Source organism: Porites lutea, chromosome 2 (assembly GCF_958299795.1).
Source record: "Porites lutea chromosome 2, jaPorLute2.1, whole genome shotgun sequence".
Taxonomy (NCBI): Eukaryota; Metazoa; Cnidaria; class Anthozoa; order Scleractinia; family Poritidae; genus Porites; species Porites lutea.
The window spans coordinates 38,173,465-38,200,016 of NC_133202.1; the positions used below are offsets into that span (position 1 = coordinate 38,173,465).

Here is a 26,552-nt window from a genome sequence, read left to right on the forward strand (position 1 = left end):
TACGTGGCAAGAGACATGGCCTCTGGTAACTAGCTTGGATGTTGACACAAACCGTTAGACATATGTTTTAATGCAAAAACAGTGTGACAGTCCCTTCGATATAATAATGCTGTCTCGCAAGTAATCGGCACAATTCTCAGAGAACTGGAAAAATATGATCAAATTTTCTCGCTCCACTAATTATCTGGGCGGCAATTATCTGCATGTACGTGTTGCAATTTACATATATATTTGCGTCAGATTGCTGAGCAGAAAAAATTTTACTGAAAACAAGCATGTTGACTGAAATCGCTAGAAGGCCTGAATTAATTCTTTTTTGTTATGCTATTGTACGGTATTGTAATGTGAATACAATACAATACAATGCCATGCATAAATTTGTCGGAGTATTGGACAACCCTCATAAAGGAGAGAATTTCTTTCGTGTCATCAAGGTAGCTAGCACGCGGTTGAGCACGTCTCAATGACTGCTGGTACGTTGTTTACGTAGATACTGAATAACAGGGTTCCAAGCACGCTACTTTGTGACACTCCACACACCACTGGTAGAGCATCCGACAGCGCAGCATTAAAGGGAAGCGCTTGAGATCTTTGAGACAAGTAGCTGTTAAACAGGAGACCGCAGATGGGGCCAGCCAAATGGCTTTTAGTTTTTGCAATAAAATGCTGTGATTGATGCTATCGAATGCTTTGCTCACATCCAGATAAACAACAGCTGTTAGCTTTCTCTTGTTGACTACCTCAAGTATAGTGTTCACAGAGACGATAAGAAAAGTTTCAGTGGAGTGCCCCTTTTTTTCTGCTCTGTTCCCCCGACAGTCTTTTGGTTTTTTTTTAGGTAGGGTGTTAGCTGACTCAGGGCCACCTTTTCGCACACCTTAGATAAGACAGGCAACAAACAAATTGGCCTATTGTTGCCTGGTTCTTCAAAATCACCCTCTTTCAAGAGGTGACACTTCCAGGATACAGTTGCTGGTGGTAAAAGAAGAATTTATGACGGCAGTAATAGAAGGAATAATAACAGGTACAGTGTCCTTGATGACACGAGTTGGTATCTAATCAAGACCTGAGCCTTTGTTCTAGACAATGATGATACAATCTTTTCAACATCTAAACAATGCACTTTCATCAAAATATAAATATTTACTCTGCACTTGGAAATTCCGGGCCGTAGGTTTGCAGCTGAAGAGTAACTGCATTCATAAGCAGGCTGTTTGATTTTTGGATTCATTGTTTCTCCAACCGAACTAAAAAGTTGATTTAATCTTTATAGCAATAGTTTCATCACCATCACTGTTAAACAGTTACACTCCCCATTCTCTTTGGGATACACAATCTTACTGTCTTCCACATCACATTTCTGTGATAATACATGTACATTCTTGGATGAATTTCCTTTCAGCCTTTCTACATGAAGCTCCCAGTTGGACAGTTTTGTAGCCAGATCACGGCCAGGGGGCAGGATCGTTTGTTAATTTGCCTAGCCAACTTCTGCCAATGATCTCTTGCTTTCATTAACCCTTTAAGCCCTTAGATCAAAATTTGAATTCTCATTTGTTGTCGCTATTCATTACCTACAGAAGTGGTTGGGAGAATTTGATAAAATATCACGCAAATTCATCTTATGTGATCATTCTCTATTTTCCAATTCCCCATAATACACTCTGTTTGCCCCCCAAATTTTGCATAAACCATTGTTTTTAAATGCTCCTGGGAGTATTGCATTTTCCCAAGAGCATTTTAAGACAATAAGTTATGCAAAATTTGGGGGGCAGACAGAGTGTATTATGGGGAATTGGAAAATAGTCAATGTCCGTAATTCTCATGACCACACTGTTTTACAAAGCATTGATATTACAGGGAGAAATTTGATGCTGATCACTCTTAGGGCTTAAAGGGTTAAGGCACTTACATTATATCCATGAATGGAGTTCGGAGTTTAACAGTTTTCAGAGGCACATGTTGATCTAAAATCTGAGTAAACGGGGTATTGTAATAATATACATTTAGTTTATCCTCCACATAATCAAAATGTCTAGAACAAACCCATCCTCGGAGACCCAGGGGCAGTCAGTTGGGCTGGGTTAAAAGGCGCGACGAACGTTTTCAAGCATGAGCGGAAGAGCCCCTGGGTACCGACTCTCACCGGACCATTTCCAAACGGTCAAGAGAATGCTGGTTCCTGATTGGGCACAAAAAATGCTTTGTATTATAGTGCCCAATCGGCGAACAGTATCTCCAGAGTTCTTTTCGTGAGTTCGTACACGACGGCTATTATCTCGCCACAGTTGCCCGGTTCGATCACCAAGCTTTCCTAACCAGAAGCGAAGGAACTACCAACGACTCGAAAAACGTTTCGGATTCTATCAGCAGGAGCAATTTAATTTGCACTGAGAAAATTCTGTTTCTGACGGATCACAATGTATCGTAAATAATAGGAAGTTTAAGATGAAGCGGCAACAAGGAAGTAAAAAAAGCAATAGCTTAACAAGGCAAAACAACAACTTTGCACGTGCATCACGCTTTTTTGCATGCATATATTTCTTTGCCGTGACTGCACGACTACCACGTGAAAATGCCTAATTTCACTTTTTGCGAAGGACGTAAACAAGCAATGACAAAATTTTCTTTCTCTTTATGAACTTGGATATGGCTGATAGAGATTCAGCTGAAGAAGAGTTCGCTTGCATTTGACAAAGTAAGTGAGTTGGAATAATCACGATAGAGACTGAAAAAAATGTGAGTCCATTCTTCATGCAACGTTTTCGTGGTTGTCAGCTGTCGTGGCATATTAAACTCCCTAATGTTTACGAAGGCGTGATCGATGCAAGCGTGAATACCTGTTGCAAGCTCTCAAGCTTGTATTTTTGGAAAAGCGTCTTTAGTTTTCGTGTAGACAGTGGTTGTCTTTACACTAGGCTGTTAAGTAAGACTTAAGAGCTGCTAAGTTTTACTTAACCAAAAATGCGCGTGTGAAGGGCTAAGCAAAATCTCAAGTAACTTTACTTTGCATCTCATTAAAACCGACTTAGCGAACTAGCGGTTTCCAAGCTTTGAGAAAGGCGAAGCATGTCAATCAATTTTAATTACGTTGCGTGGGAAAACCTGAAGTAAAAAAGATAGGTTGTGTGAAGCTTTCTTTTACTTGAAGAATTTTAAATTTACTTGTCTTGAAATATTTGTTAGCTTATTTAGGCTCTGGTGTAAAGACTACGAGTATTTTGAAATTAAGCGTTTATATCAAACTGAAAGATTCCTGACTGCGTGTATTTCTTTGGTTCATGAGCCAGACAAGCCGTGATCGAGTCAATAGCAGGTCGTGTACCGGAACTCACGAAAAGAACTCAGGAGATGCTGTTCGCCGATTGGGCACAATAATACAAAGCATTTTTTACGCCCAATCAGGAGCCAGCATTCGCTTGGCCGTTTGGAAATGGTCCGGTGAGAGTCGGTACCCAGGGGCTTTTCCGCGAGTGTAGCTAAATGTCGTGGGACGTGGGTAGTGGGTAGAGAGCGTGGGTCGTGGGTGTGGGTGTGGGTGTGGGTGTGGGTAAATGTCGTGGGTAAAAAAAGTATAGAAAAAAATGATAAAGTAAAGTAATTGAAAAAAAGAAATAAATAGAAAAAAGTTCTAAAATATTTGTGAAACGAAAACCTCCAACTCCTTGATTGCCTTTTTCGTCATGGCCTCTTCTTCGTCCTCCCAGTTCCTGTGGGACTTGGCTCCCCTTTCACGACATCACTGTATAAAAGACATTTTGCCGATGACGACTTATCCATACCTGAGCTATCGCCGCCAAAATAAACGAAATAGACGTAAATTATACCTGCAATTTGCAGAAAGTACGGGGCAGCTCTGACTCGCTGAATGGAAATAGCTGCTTACTATTTATCTTTATTCGATCTACAATTCCAATGAACAGTGGAGATTTTTTGGAATGCGATGGAATGCGATCACCGTGAGAAAGGGAAGGGAAAAGAACAATTTTTAGGTATTTCACATTTTTGGATAGAAGTTTTAGGTTTCTTACCTTACGAAGGAACCCCCTTCATTCCCAACCTTTCAAGTTAAGGCGAGACTGTATGTATATTTGATTGCCGTACGGAAATACAATACATTTCTCGATTACTTTTTGTTTTGTTTTGTGTACAAACTCTTTGCTGTAACGATTCGAAATATCACTCCTTAAACTGAAAGGACGTTTCACTCACGAATGTTGACATCTTTGAGAAAAAGCAGTTCAGTCTCCAGTTTTTGTATAGCCTGCTTCAGGTTTACATAGTGCACAGAGTTTCTTTTATTTTTCACGTAAATGTCTTTTTAGTGTCCGTTTTTACTAGAGGATTCGGTTATTTGCTTTGCCGACCGCGGGGAAGGAGAACAGGACTGATATGTACGCGGAGATTTTCGTTTCATGACTTTTACAACCTTTTGCTATTTAATTTTTTAATTTGTATTTTTTTTGGAAGATTTTTTACCCACGACAATTACCCACACCCACGAGTCACACCCACGACCCACGACCTCTACCCACGACCCTCGACCCACGACCCACGACATTTAGCTACGCTCCTTTTCCGCCTGTGCTTGAAAACTTTTGTCGCGTCTTTTCTCCCGGCCCGACTGACCGCCCCTGGGTCTCCAAGGATGGAACAAACCATGCAGGGAGCATTGCAAATGTCCTCAAGGTAGGCATCTTTGCTGTAATAGACCTTTGTCACGCGGCGGCCATTTTGTCTCAGGAGATTTAAAAAGCTTTGTTTATACACGGCTAGCCTCATTCTCTCTATGAGGCTAGCTGTGCATATTAAAAAAAACCAAAGCTTTCTAAATCTCCTGAGACAAAATGGCTGCTGCGTGACAAAGGTCTATTCCTTAAGCTTTTAGTGGTGATGTATACAGGTTGGGACGAGGTTGAGAATCAGTGAACTCATGGTCACTTATTAAGTGTGGGATAACTCGTGTTTTCGTTATCAAGTTTGCATTATTAGTAATAATAACGATAATAACAGACTTGGAGAACTTTGTTTTTCTAGTACATGTAGGCTTGTTTATTGCCTATGTTAGATTAAAGGAATCACAGAAATCATATAGCACTTTTGCCTCCTTTTCATCTGGTTGAGGCATGTTGCAATTGAAATCAGTAAGAATGAAAATAGGAATATTTTTTAAAATGTCATTGCTAGGTGAGCGAGAAACTCAAATCATTTTTGAAACTGGACAGAAGCACGTTGTCAGTTCTATAGGCCGTGCAGACAACACATGATATAATGTTTCAAACTTGTATTTTAAGCCGTAGCTGGTGAAACCTGTAGGCAGATACAGTGTATGTATGACAACTCCTTGAGTCTAGGCTAGCTGTGCACCTCCCCCGGGTGTATGAACTTGGTCTAGCCTGTGCAGTATAACTGATGTCACGCATTCCAGTTAAACTGCAGATACCTAACCCAATATAGAATAACAGCTTATTTAATGAGCTCAGCAAGATGCAAAATAATATTATGGGATATATATCACCGTCGAGAACCTTTTAAAGACCAACTAGAAAAAGAAAATGGTCATCCTCGGCAACAAGGCAACTCCCAGCTGTCATGATTGGAAGAGGGAAGTGGGACATAAAAAATTCACTTCAGCACTTTCACAAATAAAAGGCTATCAACACAAGTGCAATAATTACGTTGAGTGATTCTTGGTAATTACGCATCGATCATTTTACGTCACCGGGCTTATCTGGTCGCTAGGTTCGCTGATCGGTCAGTCATAAGCTCATTTCGTAGGGCAAGCACGCTAATCGTCCACATCATGGCTCAAGCAGCTTCCTCCGGCGCAACAAAGCGCGCCACACGTAAAACCAAATCAACTCGTAATGAACATTTCTTATACGACTTCGGTCTACCCCCAGCTCCACTGGCTTCAGCAATGGACCGAAGCCCGTCCCTGACAGGGGATACTAAGATGATGGAGACACCTTTACTCGGCATCGAAGCTCTCGCCTCCCAGCAAAAGCCGTTACTTGACGATCAGGCCTCCACTCAGAATGATCAGTTAGCACGGCTTTTGCTGGGAGGCGAGAGCTTCGATGCCGAGTAAAGGTGTCTCCATCGTTTTAGTGTCCCCTGTCAGGGACGGGCCTCGGTCCATTGCGGAAGCCAATGGAGCTGGGGGTAGACCGAAGTCGTATAAGAAATGTTCATTACGAGTTGATTTGGTTTTACGTGTGGCGCGCTTTGTTGTGCCAGAGGAAGCTGCTTGAGCCACGATGTGGGCGATTAGCGTGCCTGCCCTACGAAACGAAAGAGAAAAATTGGCCCTCGAGTTGGAGTTTCTTCGTTTAAAGCACGCATAGCCTCATTAACGCCATCAGCCACCGATACCGGAACATTTGCCGCTGCTGCTGCAACAAAGAAAAAACGCCATGTAGACTGGCCCCAAGATTTTTCTCCAGGTATGTCTACGAACGTCGATTACGACAAACTCGATCTAGCAGAATTTTGTCGCCGGGTACCTTTCGATGATCAAAACGTACGATCCCGAGACGACTAAGTTTATGCCTAGTCACTTGGAACTCCTTATGATCAAAGGATCCAGCTATTCTTGGAGCAGCGTGCGATCATTTCACGCGCATATCGCCAAACAAGTTGAACTCTATCGCTTAGAGTGGTCTGACACGGCAGAAATTCGCAATCGGGCAAACACCTTTTTCAAGCATTCTGATTTACGCACAGCGCCCACTTCTCGCGTGACGGCTACGCCCCCTTCGGCCACACGCTCGAAACAGGACGGGGGGGGCCCTTCGACCACACGCTCGAAACAGGACGGGGGAGACAGGAAACCTGCGGTTGTAAGCAGTGGAATTACACCGGTTCTTGCACTTGCGAAAAGGACAAAGACACCTATGCCGCTCAACACAAGTGTCGTGTTTGCACTCAGGACCATCCTATGCTCCACTGCCCTAAGAGACGAAATCCCATTCCTTCCACTTTTTGACAACCCATCTCCCCTCCCCAACTTTCTTCGCTCAATTCGACCTCGGACTTGTCAACGGCGCATGAGTTTCAGGACACATTTTCACACACAGGAACGTCGAGCCTCGTTTCATTTACCTTCTACAACTCAGAGTTCTAATGTCTCCGCTGTTATCCGTCACATTCTTGCTTCCCGATCAGATAGCCCCAACGCATTCGGGTCAAAAATCCCGGTGTATACCGCATTGAAGATTAACATGTGGGAAGATCTTTTGCTTGATTATCATGATTAGATCGTGGTGGAATTTTTGAAATATGGTTGGCCGATTAATTATAGCGCCAGTCAATCGCCTCATTCCACAATGTGCAATCACCCTTCTGCCTTGGCTTTCCCTGATCACGTACGGCACTACATTCAGACCGAATTGTGTTTCGGAGCGATCGCCAGTCCTTTCTCGACAAACCCGCTACACACGCCTCTAGTTTGTTCTCCACTTCAAACGGTTCCAAAACCAGTTCTTCCAAACCTCGAGTGGTCTTGGACTTGAGTTTTCCACCAACATTTTCCATCAATAGTGTCATTCCATCGAACACCTACCTGGATTCTCCATTCAAACTTCGACTACCGGGCATCGGCCTTTTGTGCGAACTCATTTTGGCTAAAGGACGGGGTTGTTGCGTTTACCAAAAAGACCTTCAACGCGCTTATCGCCAGTTTCCGACCGACCCTAAAGATTATTATCTGTTGGGCTTCATATTTGACAATCATACTTATTTTGACACGCGGTGTCCTTTTGGTTTATGGACCTCGGCCATGATCTGTCAACGAACAACTAAGGCTGTCATATATACTTTCACGCAAGCCGGCTTTTCCACTGATGTTTACGTAGATGATTTTTACGGCGCCGAATGTCCCTCGTTGGCTGACAATGCCTTCGCTACCCTGCAATCTATTTTCGATACCCTAGGCTTAGCCTCTTCGCCTGAAAAAGATTCACCGCCTGCCTTTGAGATGGTTTGCTTGGTATCCTCGTCAATACCAAGGATTTTACATTACGTGTTCCAGAGTCGCGGCTTCGTGAATTATCCGATGAGTTACATTTGTGGTTGTCACGCGAGCTCTTTACTGTCAAAGAACTGCAGTCTTTGCTCGGTAAACTGTCTTTCGTGACTGCTTGCGTCCACGCTAGTCGGATTTTTCTTTCTCGCCTTTTGAACGCCTTGCTTAGTTTCCCTTCCAACGCTAACTCTCAACTAGTCACTTTGGAAATGCGTCACGACTAGGCTTGGTGGCAGACTTTTCTTCCCCTTTACAATTGTGTTTCGGTTATCAAGCCTGCCGACTGGTCCTTTGCTGATTTTCGTTTCACCACGGACGCTTGTCTGGCTCGCGGCGGAGCCACGTGCCTCGACAAATGTCTTACATTCCCTTTCCCGGAGTTTGTCCTCCACGCCGCGTCTCACATCTCTGCCCTGGAACTCTTCACTGTTGTTGTCGCGGTAAAGTTCTGGGCCCCAGCATTGCAACATCAGCGATTTCTCGTCTCCTGCGACAACAAGGCGGCGGTTTCCGTGATCAATTCGGGCTCCAACAAGGATCCTTTCATGCAGCGCTGTTTGCGCCAGTTGTGGTTCACTTCAGCGCTTCATGATGTTGACCTCCGCGTCCGTCATATTCCCATTGCGCATAACACATTAGCCGATGCCTTGAGGTCGTTGGGACAACACCTCCTCTCAATCTCAGTTCGTTTTCGAGGAGATACCCGGAGACTTCTGTTATTTTGACGTTGACTGATATTTTTTCGCTTTTGTTATAGTTTTTTTTGGTTTGTTTCCTCATTTCAATTATTCAGACATTTTTCGTTTCTTTTTCTGGGAACATTACCAATGTATCTTCATTAGATGCCATTGCTCAGCGTTTGGTTCATTTGGCCTTTGCCGCTTCGACTCATAAGAATATTAAGTCTCACGTTAACGTTTATACCGTTTATACTAGGTTTTGTCATTCCGTCCGTGCCTCTCCGTTCCCTGTTCAGATCGATTTGCTTATTCGTTACGTTGCTTATCTGACCTTTTCTGGTCGAACGTTCGCCACTATCATCAATCATATCGGCAGTCTCAAACATGTAAATCAGCTGTTAGGTTTCGGAAAGGTCTGGGACTCACATTATCGTTTTCAGTTAGTTTTAAGAGGTGTTAAGCGCTATCTCGGAGTATCCCCGAACCGCAAACATCCTATTACTCTTGAACTTTTGCTGCAGGTGTATTCACAATTCACCTTAGCTATCCTTTTACATGCAGCCATGTGGGCTTTGTTTCTAGTCGCCTTTTTTCACTTTTTCACGGAAATCTAATTTAGTCCCCGATGTAGAAGATCGCATCTCAACTAAAGTTCCTTCGCGGGCTGATTTAGAGTTCTCGTCTCAGGGAGCATCGCTACATATTAAAGCGTCTAAGACTATTCAGTATCAACAGCGTTCTTTGTCAATTGCCTTGCCGTGCATCCCAGGTTCCCGGCTCTGTCCAGTCATGGCTTTAAGGCGTCATTTACGCCTTAATCCAGGGCCGTCGAATGCGCCGCTTTTCTCCTACGTCTCACAGTTTATTGCCCATCACGTATCGCCATTTTTCCCAGTTTCTTTCGCGGGTCATTCAAGCGATCGGCTTAGTTCCGGCCCATTACTCTCCCCATAGTTTTCGTCGCGGCGGCGGTGTTTCGCCTTTCGGTGTAATGTTCCGGCGGAACTTATTCAGCGGCAAGGTGATTGGCAAAGTGACGCCTATCTAGTTTATCTCGAAATGTCCTCCGCCCAAAAAAGACAAGCAGTAAATTCCATGGCCGCCCAGATTCTTCTTTTATCTCGAAGTTCTCACTAGCATGTCTTTTTTTTATTGCTATATCTATATACCCCAATATATTATCTTTGTAGCTCTATAATTAATACCTCATTTTTCTCACATTCACGTCTCTTCTCTTATACCACCCGACTTCGGTTTGGGCCCTTCTTTTTCGTTTGGCGAGTCTATTGATTCAGTCACGACCTTTCGCGTTAGTCAGTGTATAGCGGTCGATTCTGACTCAATAAATTGTTGGCCCAAACCTCTTGTCGTGTGGTTATTGAGTGTGTGTGATTAGACCTGAACCTATATATATATGTGACCGGACCGAATATCGAACACGTGGCAACCTATAAAATGTAGGTTGCAAAACGAGATACTTACCGCGAGCATAGCCCAAGAAATGGAGAAGATGAAAATAAAAACAGGAGGCGGAAAGGAAGCGGTGAACGCCAATGACCTCACGGCAAACCTCACGGCAAAACCAAATACTTCACGGCAAAAGTAAAATAGCTTTGCTTTTGCCGTGAGTATTTGCTTTTGCCGTGAGGTTTTTGGTTTTGCCGTGAGGTATTTGTTTTTGCCGTGAGGTTTTTGGTTTTACCGTCAGGTATTTGTTTTTGCGGTGAGGTTTTCGGTTTTGCCGTGAGGTATTTTGTTTTTGTCGTGAGGTTTTTGGTTTTGCCGTGACAGTTGTGGGCGACCGTAGGATCCTGATCTGTCAAAAATGGTATTTAAAGGGGTAAGGGGTTGGATCTCGGGGTAGAGCTTACCCGTATAAAACTTTGAGGAGTAGGCTGCCCCGTCTCCCCGGGAGAGGGCTTCTTGCTAGGTGTAAGCAGGGTTTCATGCCGGAGTTTTCATTGTCTTCCCAGCTTCACTCTTTCCTTCTCGCTCACCGACAACAAAGCCCGTGCTGGTACCGGTATCAATGAAATTTGTCCATACAAAAGGGAGGCAAATCCCGTATTCCAACAAAACAACCAAACCAATAAAGAAAACAGCTTTCATCCCCAGTTTTTCTCTACTGAATGCAACTGAACATACTACAGTCATCTAAAACCATTCAATTGTCGTTTCTTTATAGGGGTAACTGTAGGCCATTTATAAGTGCTTACCATGAGGTCAATCTGTCTTCTTTTCCTTCAAGCTGTGTTCATTGGTTTTGCCCGACACACCAAAGTAACTGCGAAGAGGCATTGCCCCAAGTTTACTTCTTGCATTAACAGCTATGCTGAGATTTATAAATCCCTAGCATCAGAGGAGAACAGTTTCAACATTGAATCTGCGCTGTATCCAGCAATGACGCCAAAATCACTTGTACAAAGTAGAGTTCATCACACGCAATGAAACATCAGTGGCAAATTACACTTGGAGTTTAAACTGTTTATATGTTGCTATTCCTCCTCAAGTCCTCCAACTCTTGTCGCTAGGCTCAGTTCTTGTTACACCACGCACACAAGAGCTGAAAATCTGTATTCCCTATTTCTGTAGAAATATTTCATCGACCAAGGAGCAGAAAGACCTCATGACAGGTGTTCTCTCTGTGGTATGCAACTGTATGCTTACTATTCCGTTATAGTTTATACTAATTACAGGAGTTACAGAGAAACCGAGATTATACAATTAAAAGAGGATTAATCAAAGTCATAAAGAATCCATACTCTTACACAAAATTCTTACATTTTAGGAGCCAACACCGAGAGGAATTATTGTTGGAGCAAGAATTTATCAAATCCAGTCTTGTAAAAGTTTAAAAAGGCAGAGATGTAGATTTTGTGTCGCATTTCAGAAGTGTCAAACAAGTTTTTACACTTTTTTTTCAATTTAAGAATTGAGTCGTGTAACTCCTTTATTACAAAATGATGACCAAATCTATGAATCACCTTGTTCAGTCATTAAAATGAAAATAAGGGTGTTTTCTGCAGAGTATCAGTGTTGCTATAGAAACCACTAAGGTCTAGACTGACCATAAACTGTTCTCCAATCTTAAACTGGGTGTTGAATATTTTATTGTTGCATTAACTGGTAAAAAAGTGGCAATACGTGTTGTGTATTTGTTCAACCATTTGGGTCTCTATCGTATTATGCAAATATTGATCATATTAAACATGTTTCTTTGCCTCAGCTTCAAGATCTGGCAGTGAGTCCAGGAGCACGGGATCCAAGACTAAACACAGTAGAGTGCGCTATAGAGGGACATGAAACAGATATGATGGCTACAGGACAGACAAGTTCGTACACAAGAGCAATTTTATGGTGCGCTTTTAGTTTTTCGTTCTAGGCTGGTCCTTATTTAGCGGAAATTATTTTAGGTGTGATAAAACAGAGATCCCAAGGTAACCAAAGTCCAACTGCAACCTTATCCGCCGGTACAGGGCAAGTTGAAGTTCCTATGGAACTCCTTGATTCCCCGGCTCCCACTTCCCCGGGCCCGGGAGAAAAAAGTATTCCGGAGCCCCTGATAAGGGCAGTAGTTTGCGTATGTTGTTTATTGCTTTGTGTAGAAATTATAATATTAGGCTTTATAGTCAAATTTTCTGTATCAGGAAATGCCCCAATTGATGTTTACATATATATTGGGATCCTTATTTTGGAAGGTGTGATATTAACTTGCATAAAAAAAATGCCCTTCGAAAAGAGTCTTTATAATAACATTTTGTCTAATCTTTACATCCCGTCATTTTTGTTGGCTGGTGATCGGCATTATGATAAATCCAGTGTGGGAACTAACGGTTTTACTCCTAGCTTGCTTTTCTGTCATCTTTTTAACTTTTCTACTCTGCCAGATTTTTTGGGGAGGCAATTTCAAATGCAGCCGAGACGACATCATGCAAATCATTGTATGTGGTGTTACCTTTTGCGGTGGTTTCTCGCTTGTTGCGTGAGCAGTTTTAGCGGAACAGTCGTTTTATGGAAGGGGGACTGCGGACGAGCTGGTGAAAACCGTATTGTTGCCTATTATCAGCGTTGGCACTTCACTGTTGTCTTGGCTGAGTAAAAAACGTTAGAAAAAAGAGGAAAATGCTGCCCAATAACTCTAAACATAAAATAGAGGAATATTTCCAAGCAGATAGCGCCGTCCGTTCTGCCAGCCTGCCAGCAAGCTTTCCATTTGCCATGGGATGAGTCGTGAAAATTCACGCGCGGCTTCGCGGCTCGCTTCGCTTGCTACAAATGGAGAGCTTATTCGGGGCTTCCGTTCTGCGGATCTTGAGTAGCCCTAGGAAACTCGGATATTTAGATGATGCCTCCTCTCTTTACAAAGCATGTTCACTCAGCAAGAAGCAAAGATTAATGACATCTAAACACAGTCGAAACCTCCGTAAGCGACCAACCCAGGAGCAAACCTTCACCGAAGGGTCTCTTCAAGGAATAGGTACCGAACACTTCAAAGACACTTTATCGAATACAATCTTTTGGAAGTTACAATCCGTGCAGTACCACTAGTTAGTGATAATAACATCAACTGCGAAAACATAGATCGGACCTCCTGACAAGTGGTCGCTAGCAATAAAAAGCAATGGAACTGTCGCGGTCGTTTACAAGGGGCACCAAGTATAAAGCTTTAAAAACGAAAATTTTTGGTGTTTTGTGGTCGTTTACAGAAGGGTAACGGCGAACTGTTTAGGGATAACCGACTTGAATCTTTTTCACTTTATGGCGGCTTCAACCTAACAAGTTGATGGAAAAAAGACTTGTTAATGATAAATAACTTGATTTGAGCAGTCTTAATTCAATAACCTGTCTTATTTACGAAACAATAACTTACTGCAACAGAGCTTATTTCTATTCGATCACTGTATAGATTTGAATAAGAACGGGCAATTATTTTAACATGGCTTATAACCTTGTTTAAAGGGTAAATTTTGGGGTTAACCATAAAAATTTTCAGCATTTTTTCTAATATTGTCTTTATTAGTTTGTCAGGCGGAGCTAAGATCCAAACTGGTTTTCACCGAGACAACAAACGCACAATTAATAGAGGATATTACATGGATATTACAACCTTTTTTCTATACATGTGAAAATAACAGACACTATCAGAAGTTGAGATTTTCAGAGTTTTCGACCTCTCTAAGGGGGTGTGCATTAGAACAGAGGAAAGTCTTTTTTCAGTTTATATCGTAACTGCATGTTATAGACGTTGGCAGTTTCTTAATCTCGTTATTACTTGTTCATCGCTTTGCCATTAGAATCAGTTTGCCGTCTTATGTCTTTGGTGTTGTGTGTACTAGTGCTGGTCATTTATGATACTGTTTCTCTTTACCTTGGAATATTCATACTTTAGTTCTGTAAGTAACTTCCGAATACCAAGGACTGCTGCAGTTTGGTTAATTAAAGATACAAGGAAACACTACCCCTCCCCCCCAAAAGAAAAGCATGATTGGTTTCGTAAAGTCTTCGTCGATGTACACAAGAAAGTGTTTGAGATAAAGCTAACCAGGTTATCTTGGTAGTAGATGTCAAAAGGTATTGTTTCTTTTCTGCCACAAGGGCTAGTGGAGCCGCGCAATTGTCTGAAACAAGTGAATCAAATAGTTCATATAGTTGTGTTATGTTAAGAGGTTACTATCCAATCACAATCATTCCCTCCCCTTTCCTCTACCTCCCACTTTCCGCAGCCTTTTGGCGGTCAACTGAAGCCGTTTCTTTTTAGAACAATCGTTGGCGGAAACGTGGAATAATTGTGGTCCCTTTGAAGTACGGAGTGGCTTACGAGGGATCCATGTTTACTGCATTGGTGTCAATATTCCATGCTGACGACACAGTAGCTATTGCACACGGAGACATTGAAATCGGCCAAGGAATAAATACTAAGGTAGGGGCAGTTGATATTACAGTGTAGCCTAGATTACCCAAGAAAGCTGCTTTTCCTTGAGAAGTTTGTCAGAGCGAGGTTGATCATCTGGCCAGAGAAAAGCGAAAATTAGGAAAATCTATGATTAAATGAACAAATACTGGAAACCGAACATTTTGACAGAAAGCCGTAGCATTCAATGTAGAATTTCTTGGCGTGACACTTTCTCTCAACAAAAGAAAAGTGGATAGTTGGAGGATGGTGTGATAGCTATATGGACAGAGGCGGGTCTTACCTTGCTGGGTTTTGCCATTATCATGTTTCTTAAAACTATTGACAATTCTCTAAACATAAACGAAGAAAACTTGGATGGCTGTGTTGATCCTATCCAGAAAACACGTACAAGTTCGTTCTTATTTTCTATATATAACCCCTACTTTTCATTATTATTATTTTATTATTATTATTATTTTTTGTCGTGAATGTTGCAGGTAGCTCAAGTCGCAGCTTACAAGCTGAATTGCCCCCTCGAGATGATTGCCATTAAACCAACTGCAGCGTTTACCAATCCAAATAGTAAGTACAATATAATGATCAATTAACCTTAACCCTGTAAGACCTCTCGTAAACCTGCAAAAAAAATCCATGCCATTCTCCCTAGCTACATTCTAAAAAAGAGTGTTAATGAGGACGATTTGTCGTAAAGCAAGATACTTTATACTCGAGATCTTTTCTTTTATAGAGCGTTTTCAAATGACATCACATCCGCTATGTTGGTGTCCAAAACCAATAACAAGGCGGCCATGTTGGTGTTTTAAACCAGTTCTGTGGGAGTTAAACCATTTTCTTACGAAAAAACTTTCTTTTGTTCCAATAAATTGAATTTACAATAAATTCCAGTAAACTGCTGGCCACGTAAGTGAAAAAACTCTGTTCCGTGGACCGTTGTTTGACTCAGCGGTAACAATAAAAGTATAGGAAAAGAGCCTGCAGTGTTGTACAAACATAAGGGAGCTTGAAAATCGTTTAATATGTTTTTTGTTTCCCAACTAACGAATCGAGAACTTTAGTACAGTTTACAACCAGTATCTGTTATTCTCTGTTCTCTGTTAAAAATAATTGATGAAAGCAAGGAAAGAGAAAAACATAGGAAAAGAGTAAAATAAAAGTATTACATACCAACGAGGAAGGCCGTTGCTTAAGAAACAAGCAATGGGCGTACACCTTTAATATATCTTGTCGTGCTGCTTCTAAAGTGACACTGAATTGCTTACTTGTAGGCGGAAGTACTGGTGGAAGCATAACAAGTGAGCTGTGCTGCAGGGTAAGATGACTGTTTATTGTAAAAGGCTAAAAGGTTTTAGAACTCACTTTCAAAAGAATGACAGAAAAAGCCGCATTTGCACTGGAAACTAATTTTCCTTTACAATTTGAAGACAAAAGAACTCGGGAGAGTCGGGGGATTCTTACAACTTTTTCAAGCTTTAGTTTTCGTTTGTTGTCGTTGTTGTTGTTGTTTTTGTTATCGGCTCGATACCACAACAACAACAACATAACTTTATTTATACTCGAATTCTATAGTAGCTAACGAGCTAATATCTTCGAGCTGACAAAGCTCCCCCCTCCCCACACGATATCATACTCGTTGAACTAGTAGTTTGTTCTTTAGACTGTCATGGGATGCTGCGACGTTTTGAACGAAGTTATTGACCCAGTCAGAAAAACCATGCCAACCGCCACATGGCCTGAACTGATCGCAAAGTGCTACGAGAATGGACTGGATTTATCGGCCAAATACATGTGAGTTTTGAAATATCATTGTTATTCATAGCGTGCTTAATAACATGTACGATTGATTTTACTAACGTCTTTGTAACTTGAAAATCTCTTGACAAAATATTCTCTAGCAGTTCCTATGTACGGTATGATATTTTGATGTTGCGTTGATAAGATCTGAAGTACCATTTGCCTTAGCGGTGAAATTGGTAATGTGTAGTCATCATCTCTTGGAGGCTCTCTGAATAGCGCACTCTTCTTTCCCACAACACCACGCGCGTTGCATAGGAGGGCCGACTACGGACAAGTCAGAAGCAAGTTCACATTGTAAGGGGGTATTCCGGGAGGTCGGCAAAATCCTTTGATACCGTATGTCTGCAAAATATTTCCCATCCCCACCCTCTGTACCAAAAAAATTCGCAACCCTCTTATCAAAGACTGACTAGAAAATGGATTCTTCCAACTCTTTTAGGTCAAGAAGCACGACTCCTTCGCTTGTGGCATACAACATTTATGGTGCGACTTGCACTGAGGTGGAGCTTGATGTGTTGACAGGAGAAAGGGAGATTTTACGTACTGACATACTTAACGACTGTGGACAAAGGTAGAAGGGTACCAGATATACCGATTATTTTATAAATTTTTTATCCACACACCAGTTTTTTGTTGTTGGCATTTTTGAAAATAACCGAGTTTCACTACAGGGGTGAAGACACAACTCTGTATTTAGGGTGGGTGAGGGGGTAGGAAAACTGCGTTTTGCTTATGCTGGAGTATTAAAGAAGTGACTGGGGGCCTGTATAGGGTTCCCACAGTCTGGAGGAAAATCATTGAAAAGTCCTAACTTTTCTTCAAGGGTCCTTTCAGTAAACGTCGTTGAATTTTTCACAAACTTGGATGTAGCAAAATTAAGTGGAGATGCTGAGCGCAATGTTGAGTATTCGTGTTCTCTAAATATGTCGGTTAGCCTTTTAGTAGCGCAAAAATGCTTACCTACTTTTCTACCAGCAAAGGTATCAGTAATTGTATAATTTCCACCTTGCACCATAAATTGTTGTCTCATCATAAATTAACTTTCTTCATATGCCTGATCGATTTTCTATAAACGACACTCTATTCTAGACCAACATTCAGTTTGCTCGATCATAAATTCGTAAAGAATTACAAAAGCAATAATAGTAACAAAATCAAACGATCAAAAGGTTTATTATCATTCTAAATTGTTCAAAATTTGCCATGTAAATAAAACCAGTGCCAAACCCCACTTGTTTCTATATATTATCCCAGACTTTGGTACTTGTCACTCATTGGCTGTTTTCACATTAGAGACGGATTATCTGTCTGAGACGGGTTATTTGTTGGATAATTCGCATCAGACAGATAATAGGTCTTAATTTGAAAATGGAACGGTTTTCGTTTGGATGAACAATCCGCCTGACTTTGTCCATCTCTTTATCCGTAAATTTTGGCATATTTTGAAAATGGACTATCCGTCTCTAATGTGAAAACGGCCATTATTGACTCCTAAAGTTTAGTCATGCGTTTTACGTATGATTGCACTACTTAGTTTTACATTCTTAACTCGCTTATGCATGAAACTGAGCCAGTTTATAGGCTTCAGTTTTTCACTATATTATAATTTGAATCTCAGCATCAACCCTGAACTGGATATCGGCCAGGTGGAAGGAGCGTACATGATGGGACTGGGTTTGTGGCTGACGGAGAAAATCATCTACGATCCGCGGACGGGAAAAAATCTCACTAATGGAACCTGGGTAAATGACATTGTATCATCCCATTTCTCCACCTTCTATGAAAAACCATTTCACGTTGTACAAATCAGTGATGTGCGATATGAACGCTTTAGCCAAAGTAGCACTTTGTCCAAGTCGGAAAGATCTCAGAATTCGTAAAGCATCTGTAAGTAATTTAACCCTATCCGCAGTGCTATGCTGATATGAAATTCAAATGAAACTTCTTTGACACTACTTTCACATTGAAAAAGTGGTTTCTGAGCGGCATTTTACTAAATGAAATTGCATTAACTTTAGCCACTTCTGGGAATGAAAGACTTATTGAAGTCTAGCCAGCTGGTTAGTCACGAAGTACAATGCATCCAACCCATTGAGACAAACTGGCGAAGAGCTTACGCCTTTGCAATATCGTTTCGTTGCTTGCTCTTCATCTTGGAGTTTTTGCACCATTTGACTGACCAGCCGCTGTTTGACTGTGTTTTGTAGACTGTGAAGCGTCTCTTATTTTCCTTTTGAGTCACGGAGATAGAGAACACGTGTCCCCGCCCCAATCTCTCCTCCGTTTACCATTAATTCGCATAGTGTCACTTTTTCACTCGCCGCGCTTGGCAATGAATAAAGAAGAAAGACCGCTCGCGGTCTATGTGTTTTGAGACCATCGTGGACTGTAGGTGTGCTAGAAGTCCTTTCCTCAGTTTTCCGTGGGCATAAGCTATGTTTTCAAAGTCCACATGTCAATAACTAATTAACGTTACGCTTAACTTTCAGGAATACAAGCCTCCCGGGTGTAAAGACATACCGATTGACTTCAGGGTGTCACTGTTGAAGAATACTCCGAACCCGAATCCACTCGGCGTCCTCAGGTCAGAAGGTAACAAAAAGGGCGGGGCGGGTTTGATACACTGACGATGTTTAAGCCACTTATTATATATTAATATATAGATTTAGCCAGGGCTACAAGCGAAGCTCTCGTTAATGCTTATATACAAAAAATAAAATAAAATCGTGTACTGCTAAAAGGCGACGGCAATCAATAAATCTAATTAGCAAAAGTTCGACGTTCGGCCCAGGGCGAACACATTATTTTTATGCAGGAATTGTCGTCTGTGCTCACGAACAATTTTATTCCTTGTGTTCCGGTTCGCTTGTTTTTTCACTGCCGCTCATTTTCACCTTGCTGGCCGCTAGCATTTCTCATTTTCTCACCGCTGCTATGAAATTTCATGTCTTTCTTCCAACGAAATTCGCCTCCTTTATTTTTAATCACTCTCCCTAGCTCTTTCTCTGTTATCCACGTGAACGAAGACATCAAAATTAACGTCGAAAATACTTTGTTGTTATTTTTTCTCTGTAAAAGTCCGGGTGGCCCTGGGATTTCCCGCCAAAAAAACCTCGAGTTGCTTTTGGTTTGCCATACCTGTTGATTGAATTATTTTGCATTGGTATACCTGTGGTGCGGACGGACAGGCGAACATACGGTCATGTGACTATCAAAATTTTTCGGATGCATAGGCCACTCGCACATCTCCGATAATGCACCTTATTTGCCCCTTCAAAATTTTGCATAAGCATTGTTTTCAATTTCTCTTGGGACGGCTGTAATACCCAGAAATGAAAAACAAAGGTTATGGAATTTTTTGCGGGGGGCGGGGGCGGATGGAAGGCAAATAAGGTGCATTGTGGGAGATGTGCAAGTGGAGTACAAGTAACCAAATTTTCTTACCCATGGTACTCCGCTGCGCGCGTGGCAGGTAATTAATAGTGTGGTTCTTTATAGGTCGTTATGATTACACTGAAATGCTCCAGTCGGATCTTTTAATTTATCGCTGACATTTTTCCTTTGTAGAAGGAATACCTAATGAAAGTTTACACTCCATTCATTTATTTATTAATTTACTTATTTATTTATTCATCCATTCGTTCATTTATTTATATATAGAAACTTCATTTGCAACTAAGATAACTAATATGACCAAAAGAGTTCCGACTGTGGGAACTGTCTCCTCGTGATGAGTCAACCCCCTTATCCTAAGAAAGTCACCGGTAAAGCGTCTCTATATAGTTTATAGTAGAACCTCGAAACCGCGGATAACTCGAATTCCGCGCTAACGCGAACTAAATTTCCTTTCCAGTATTCAAAATTTCACCTAAATTTACCCCGATAACTCGAATTCCTCGCTAAATAGAACTGTTTTTCGTTTCCCTTCAGAGTACGAGTTACCCGGGTTCTATTGTAGTTTATACGTGTGTTTCGTTTATGGTTTGTGTTTTTATTTATTATTAGCGGTGGGAGAGCCTCCTTTGTGCATGTCCTGTGCGAGTCTGTTTGCTGTGAAGCACGCTGTGGAAGAGGCGCGAAATGAGATTGGTAAAGGAAGCGAATATTTTGCAATGAGTAAGTCTATTTTACCCGTCTGTTTAGTGCAATTACTTAGCGCAACAACAGCTTTAATCAATCGCTGAAGAGATAAAGAAAAGTCATTTTAATGCTGAACCTGTGCAAGAATTCATACGGAGTCGTGTAAACAGTACGGTAATCTGTAAAAAATTTGCAAGGTTCCGAGGTAAAGGTCGCACAGGTCAAAAAAATCGTCCGTAAAAAGAATTCTCCGGACCTGGGTAAACGGGTCTACCTCTTCCCTTGCTTTTGCAAAAAGAGGCCTGGGTCAAAGCTACCTACTGATGTAATTGATTTGATCAGTCAGTAGCCGGTCAGTTAGACACCCGGGGTTTAACAGCTGTAAAAAACATTACCATTATTGATTGGTGGGTCTGCTGTATAACTTTTCCGAATGAGCTTTTCATGAGCAGCATGTTCTTTTTTTCTACACAGACGCGCCCAGCACGATCGAGGATACTCAGTTAGCGTGCCTTGTGGAGTCCAGTCAGTTCACGTTGTGAGAAAACTGCCAGTTATACCGACGATTTTTGACTGCTTACGACTAAAAGTCCTCGTTGTTAAAATCAAAAAAGGATAACCAGTGTCGCTTCTGATTCTACATTATTATTACTCTCGTGATGCCAAACTTTTGCTAGATAGATATGGTATGACCGACGGAGTTACATTAATGTTATAGCAGTGAAATTTTCCAGAGATTTTCTAACGTGTAAACGTTGTAGATTTGGAAGGTAGCAGCGGTAAACAAGATCCTGAGAGAAGAAAAGCTTGTCTAACAAAATATACGTTTCCAGGAAAAGCAAAGTAACAAACAAAACAAAAAACGCGAAGCCGCAAGGACAAAAGTTGCATGTTAACAAAGGCTATCACGGTTGAATAAAGTAACTTGGCGGACTAAGAAAGCTGAAATATGCTAGTTTGAGAGAACAAAAATAATTGTGAAGAAAAAGTGGTCACATTTAATATAGCCGCAAACTGTAATAACCGAACTGAAAATCGACCGAAAATGCCATTAACAATTTCCGGCTTGGTTATAACAGTTCGCAGCAGTGACCAATACTCGTGTTTCCAGTTTTCATAATTATGCTTGAATACTTCACAATGTCGATATAGCCCTTAGTGCTGTGAGTTTTTCATTAGGTACAGAAACAACTAGGAATATTTGTATGATATCCATGACAAATAAAGTGTCAGTGTGGCGGGATTTCTTGTCGTACGAAGTATGTTAAAATTATGAACAAGTACTTCTTTCATGTGCGAAACTGAATTCTTACATGGAATACTCTGATGGAATACCATCGGTACGATTTGTGCGATTTTTCCGAGTCACAATGGCGTAACTCAGTCCAAAGATTTTCTTAGTGGTCGAGACGACTGAGTTTGAGGGAGATCCTTTCCTGTCCCTCTTGATAAGAATTATTAACAAGGTAATTTGCTTTAGTTGTATCCGATTTATTGCCATAATTCCTGCTTCTAATTTAAACACATAAGCACGTCAGCCATGAAATGCGTAACCAAAAGGTAGAGTTGTTTGTACAACTTGATTATTATTGTAGAAACCAAGGAGCATCTAGCCTTACGAAATATAACTCAGGCCTTCCCTAGCGAAATGATCCTCCCTTTTAAACGTTATTGTCTTTCTTTTTTACCAAGTTTTGTCACCCTCATTCCCAGTCTCTCTCTTGTTCCCGTCTACTTGCTCCAGGGGACGGGAACGAGGATGAGTTGTTGTATCTGCACTAATTTTTTTACAAATAAATATTAGTTCTTCGTAAAATAATTAGATGTTGAATGGATAGGATTAAAAAAATAACACGTGCATTGGGTCAAAGTTCTAATAGACAAACTATTGATATTCTACCTGGCATTTGCATACAATCGGAGGTCACGTGAGATAGCAAGTATGCGGTATCCGAGCTCAGTGCAAGTTTGGTGTCCGAGCGAGTCAGTTGTGTAACTTATAGAGATAGGTTTTTAAGGATTTTTACTGCGTTTCCGACGTTATTCTGATCGACCGTTCCTGATGTCGCAACTAGACGAACGTGAGGCGCTCAACGACGACCCGCTATCGGATGAAGTTCTGGAGGAAGGAGAATTACTGAAAGACTCTGGAGAAGATAAAAATAAGGCGGCCGAGCCTGGTACAAGCGGCGCGAACGTTTCGCTGTCCGCTGCCGACTTTAAGAGTCTTTCCCTGGCAATATTAAATGTGTCAAAAAGACTCGATAAATTGGAGGAAAAGCCTTCTACGACGGGTAAAGGCCCTGGCAAACGACCGAGCCAGGAACATCAAAATGCCGTTCCCGCCAAAAAGCCCGCCAAAGAATGCTCGAGCTCCTCGAGCGAGCAAAATACCTCGGATAACGAGGATGTTCAAACACTCATGGCTAAAGTTGCCGGCGATGTTGACGATCTCGGTAACGGGGACGAAGATGAAACACTTACAGAACTACAGAAAGAGTACGAGTGTGAAGACTCTATCGGGAAAAACATACAAAACCCACAATTTGCCAAGCTCCTTGGCAAAATGTTTCGCAATCGTTTGCCAGACAAAGTCCTTAAAGAGAAGCTCGAGCGACAAGCTCGACCGGAAAACTGTGAAATTGTAAAACCAACACGTGTCAACCCGGGTATTTGGCGAAAACTTCGTGAGCACACGCAAAAGAGGGACATACAACTGTACAAGATGCAGCAAGCCCTCGTTAAGAGTATAATCCCGGTTGCCCGGTTGACAGACCTGACCATGTCAGAAAAGCATGGGTTAGACAAAGAGGGCATGCAGCTGATCAAGCAATTTGGGCTTGATGCCCTGTCACTACTAACGCATGTAACCTATGAACTAAACATGCAGCGAAAACAGCTCATGAAACCTGACATTGGCAAAGACTACGCCGCCCTTTGCTCACCTCATGTACCATTCACAGACCTGCTTTTTGGTGACGACCTCCAAAAGCAGTTTCAGGACATAGGTGATGTAAACAAGATTGGTGCAAAGGTTCAACACCATAGAGGATCTCAGAGGAATCCTTGTGGTTACAGCAGCAGCAATACAAACAGACACACTTTTTCTCAACGGAATCCAAAAAACTCCAAAGGCCAAACATTCAGACCTTGGCGTCGCAAGGAGTCTCCAAAGATGAACCCAAACAAGAGGTCATCACAGTAGCTCATGGTCTTAACACGGTAAATTGTGCTGTGCAAAATTTTGTTGCTGGTAACATAGCTCATCACTTTTCTGAGTGGAGCTCTATTACCTCAGACCCAAGCATCCTTGAGATTGTATCGGGCTATCGTATCGATTTTGAACGGTTACCGTACCAAACATATGTGCCCTGTATAAAATTTTCTAAAGGTGATGAACACATTATTGCAGTAGAGGTTCAAAAACTTCTTGATAAAGGTGTTCTAAGCAAGACAACACACTGCAATGGAGAATTCATCTCTTCGGTCTTTACAAGACCAAAGAAAGACGGGTCTCATAGACTCATCCTGAACCTCAAAAATCTTAATGAGTTTGTTACTTACCAGCATTTTAAAATGGAATCCCTCCAATCAGCTGCCCAACTACTTAAAAAGGACTATTGGATGGCAGTTCTAGATCTCAAGGATGCTTATTACTCTGTACCTATAAATCTCCAGCACAGAAAATACCTAAGGTTTGAATTTAACGGAACCCTTTACGAGTTTACTTGCTTGCCAAATGGCCTGGCCTCGGCCCCTAGGGTCTTCACCAAGCTTATGAAACCAGTCTATGCAACACTGAGATCCAAAGGATACCTTATAGTGGGTTACATAGACGACATATTACTAATGGCAGAAACACCAGAGAAGCTATCTCAAGTATTTGCTGACACGGTTGCCCTACTCACGGCACTTGGCTTCACAATCCATGATACTAAATCTGTCATGACACCCTCTCAGATAGCCAAATTTTTGGGATTCATATAGAATTCTAAGAATATGACCATCTCCATGATCCCAGAGAAGGCTGATATTGTACGATCTAAGTGTCACAGCCTTGTGCAGATACAAGGTCCTTTTCAAATCCGAGAGGTGGCCTCAGTTGTGGGTTTGATGGTATCCTCATTTGCAGGAGTGTACTATGGGCCATTATTTTATAGATCTCTAGAGAATATCAAAACTGATGCACTGCAAGCAAATGGCTGGGATCTTGAGGGGAAAGTAACACTCTCACCCCTGTGCAAACAAGACCTCCTTTGGTGGATAAATAATGTTGACCAATATCCACAAACCATCACACCACAAATCCCACATCTAACCTTGACATTCAACAGCTCACTTATGGGCTGGGGGGCAGTGATAGAGGGTACCTCAAGTGTTGCAAGTGGTAGATGGTCATTCCAGGAATCCTAACTTCATATTAATTTCCTAGAGTTAAAAGCCATCCTTCTGGGACTGCAGTCACTCTGCAGTCACCTTACAAATTGTACCATCAAAGTGCTTTGTGACAATACAACTGCAGTCTCGTAGATCCGCAGTATGGGTGGCTCTAAATCTAGGAACTGCAATGATATAACTAGGGAAATTCTCATGTGGTGCATGCAGAGGCAGCTAGCACTATCAATCACCCACATACCAGGGAAATTAAATACAGAGGCTGATAGGCTCCTTAGACCCTACCATTTTAGACGAACTTAAACTTAAATGGGGCGATCCTGAAATAGACATGTTTGCATCGAGGCTGAACCACAAATTGTCTCCATATGTAGCCTGGAAACCAGATCCAGGTGCAGCAGCTATTGATGCATTCACTCTGGATTGGTCCAGATATAAACTTATCTATTGTTTTCCTCCTTTCAGCCTCATAGGCAAAGTCCTCCAGTTTATCCAAGAAAGCAGAACAACAGCCATACTTGTGTACCCATACTGGTCTACCCAGGTGTGGTACCCACAGCTCCTACAGTTGATGGTGTAAAAGTGGGTGTCCACCCCTTGGTGTCAAGGTTTATGACTGGCCTGTTTAATCAAAAGCCAGCCCTTCCACGCTACTCTGAGACTTGGGACCCCCAAATAGTGCTTAACCACCTTAAGACATTTCCAGCCATTGATGATATGTCACTGAAACAGCTTACCCTGAAACTGGTCATGCTTATGGCCCTATTGTCTGCACAGAGAGTTCAGACTTTACAGTCCTTGTCCTTGGAAGAAATGAGTACCCTACCTGGAAAGTATGTCTTTCGCATCTCTTCTGTTTTAAAACAAACAACTGCCAAAGGGGGCCAGAACAGACATTTACTACCTATTACTTTTCATAGTTACCCCCTGGACAAAAGACTGTGTATCGTGGAGCTACTTTCAGCTTATGTTAAAAGAACAGCTCCTCTCAGGAAAGAGACAAAGCAGTTGCTTATTTGCCATGCTGAGCCTCATGGACCAGCTTCAAGGGACACAATATCACGTTGGATAAAACAAACCAGGAAGGATGCGGGAATTGATACCACGGTTTTCAAACCCCACAGCACTAGGGGTGCCTCTACCTCAGCAGCTAAAGCATTGAATGTTCCTGTTCAGGTCATAATGAACACTGCTGGATGGCGTTCTGATTCTACTTTTGCCAAATTCTATGATCGCCCTGTTCTAACTGCAAACAACTTTGCTGCAGCAATTCTGGGAGATAAGAAATAATAAATTGTAATCTCAAATAACTCTCTTTTTTGAGCCAGTGCATATTCAAACAATGCCTACGTATAGATTGCTGATGGTGAATATTTATCATATATCGATATCAGTTGTTGCTGCAGTACTTACTACTATCATGTAAGAGGCCTATTACAAATACATGTTATGTTGTGTTCATTCACCACTTTTTGATGTCTAAGTTTTCTGTGGCTTTGAGCTTTAAAGTCTCACGTGACCTCCGATTGTATGCAAATGCGAGGTAGAATTGTTAATTAAACGAGACTTACCTATAAGTCGTGGTTTGATTGAGATTCTACCGTAGCATTTGCAGGAATGAGGAGGTCACATCCCACCCTACCCCATCTCTATTGTTTGCGAC

The 26,552-nt window shown here is 41.8% G+C and overlaps 2 protein-coding genes and 1 pseudogene across 2 annotated transcripts; all 3 read left to right on the forward strand.

Moving 5' to 3' along the window:
- Positions 1-5,803: 5,803 nt before the first annotated feature.
- LOC140926161 (uncharacterized) lies at positions 5,804-9,843 on the forward strand (annotated as a pseudogene).
- Positions 9,844-17,973: 8,130 nt separating this feature from the next.
- Positions 17,974-21,963, forward strand: LOC140926162 (xanthine dehydrogenase-like). Its single transcript, XM_073375948.1, has 4 exons — positions 17,974-18,156; positions 18,904-19,006; positions 20,420-20,530; positions 20,969-21,963. Exons 1-4 carry the CDS (start codon positions 17,974-17,976, stop codon positions 21,034-21,036), a joined length of 465 nt encoding a protein of 154 aa, XP_073232049.1. The 3' UTR covers positions 21,037-21,963.
- A 2,530-nt stretch (positions 21,964-24,493) lies between these two features.
- On the forward strand, positions 24,494-26,179 carry LOC140926163 (uncharacterized). Its single transcript, XM_073375949.1, has 2 exons — positions 24,494-24,715; positions 25,355-26,179. The coding sequence occupies exons 1-2, from the start codon at positions 24,494-24,496 to the stop codon at positions 26,177-26,179; spliced, it is 1,047 nt and encodes a 348-aa protein (XP_073232050.1).
- Positions 26,180-26,552: the final 373 nt, after the last annotated feature.

What these genes read in the sequence shown, in the direction of transcription:
- LOC140926162 (XM_073375948.1), top strand. Translation starts at nt 17,974, where the DNA reads ATGAAACTGAGCCAGTTTATAGGCTTCAGTTTTTCACTATATTATAAT. An exon ending in ATCTCACTAATGGAACCTGG is followed by an intron (nt 18,157 to 18,903) that starts GTAAATGACATT and finishes CTTAACTTTCAG; the next exon opens with GAATACAAGCCTCCCGGGTG. An exon ending in CGGCGTCCTCAGGTCAGAAG is followed by an intron (nt 19,007 to 20,419) that starts GTAACAAAAAGG and finishes ATTTATTATTAG; the next exon opens with CGGTGGGAGAGCCTCCTTTG.
- LOC140926163 (XM_073375949.1), top strand. Translation starts at nt 24,494, where the DNA reads ATGACCATCTCCATGATCCCAGAGAAGGCTGATATTGTACGATCTAAG. An exon ending in GCTGGGATCTTGAGGGGAAA is followed by an intron (nt 24,716 to 25,354) that starts GTAACACTCTCA and finishes TCCTCCTTTCAG; the next exon opens with CCTCATAGGCAAAGTCCTCC.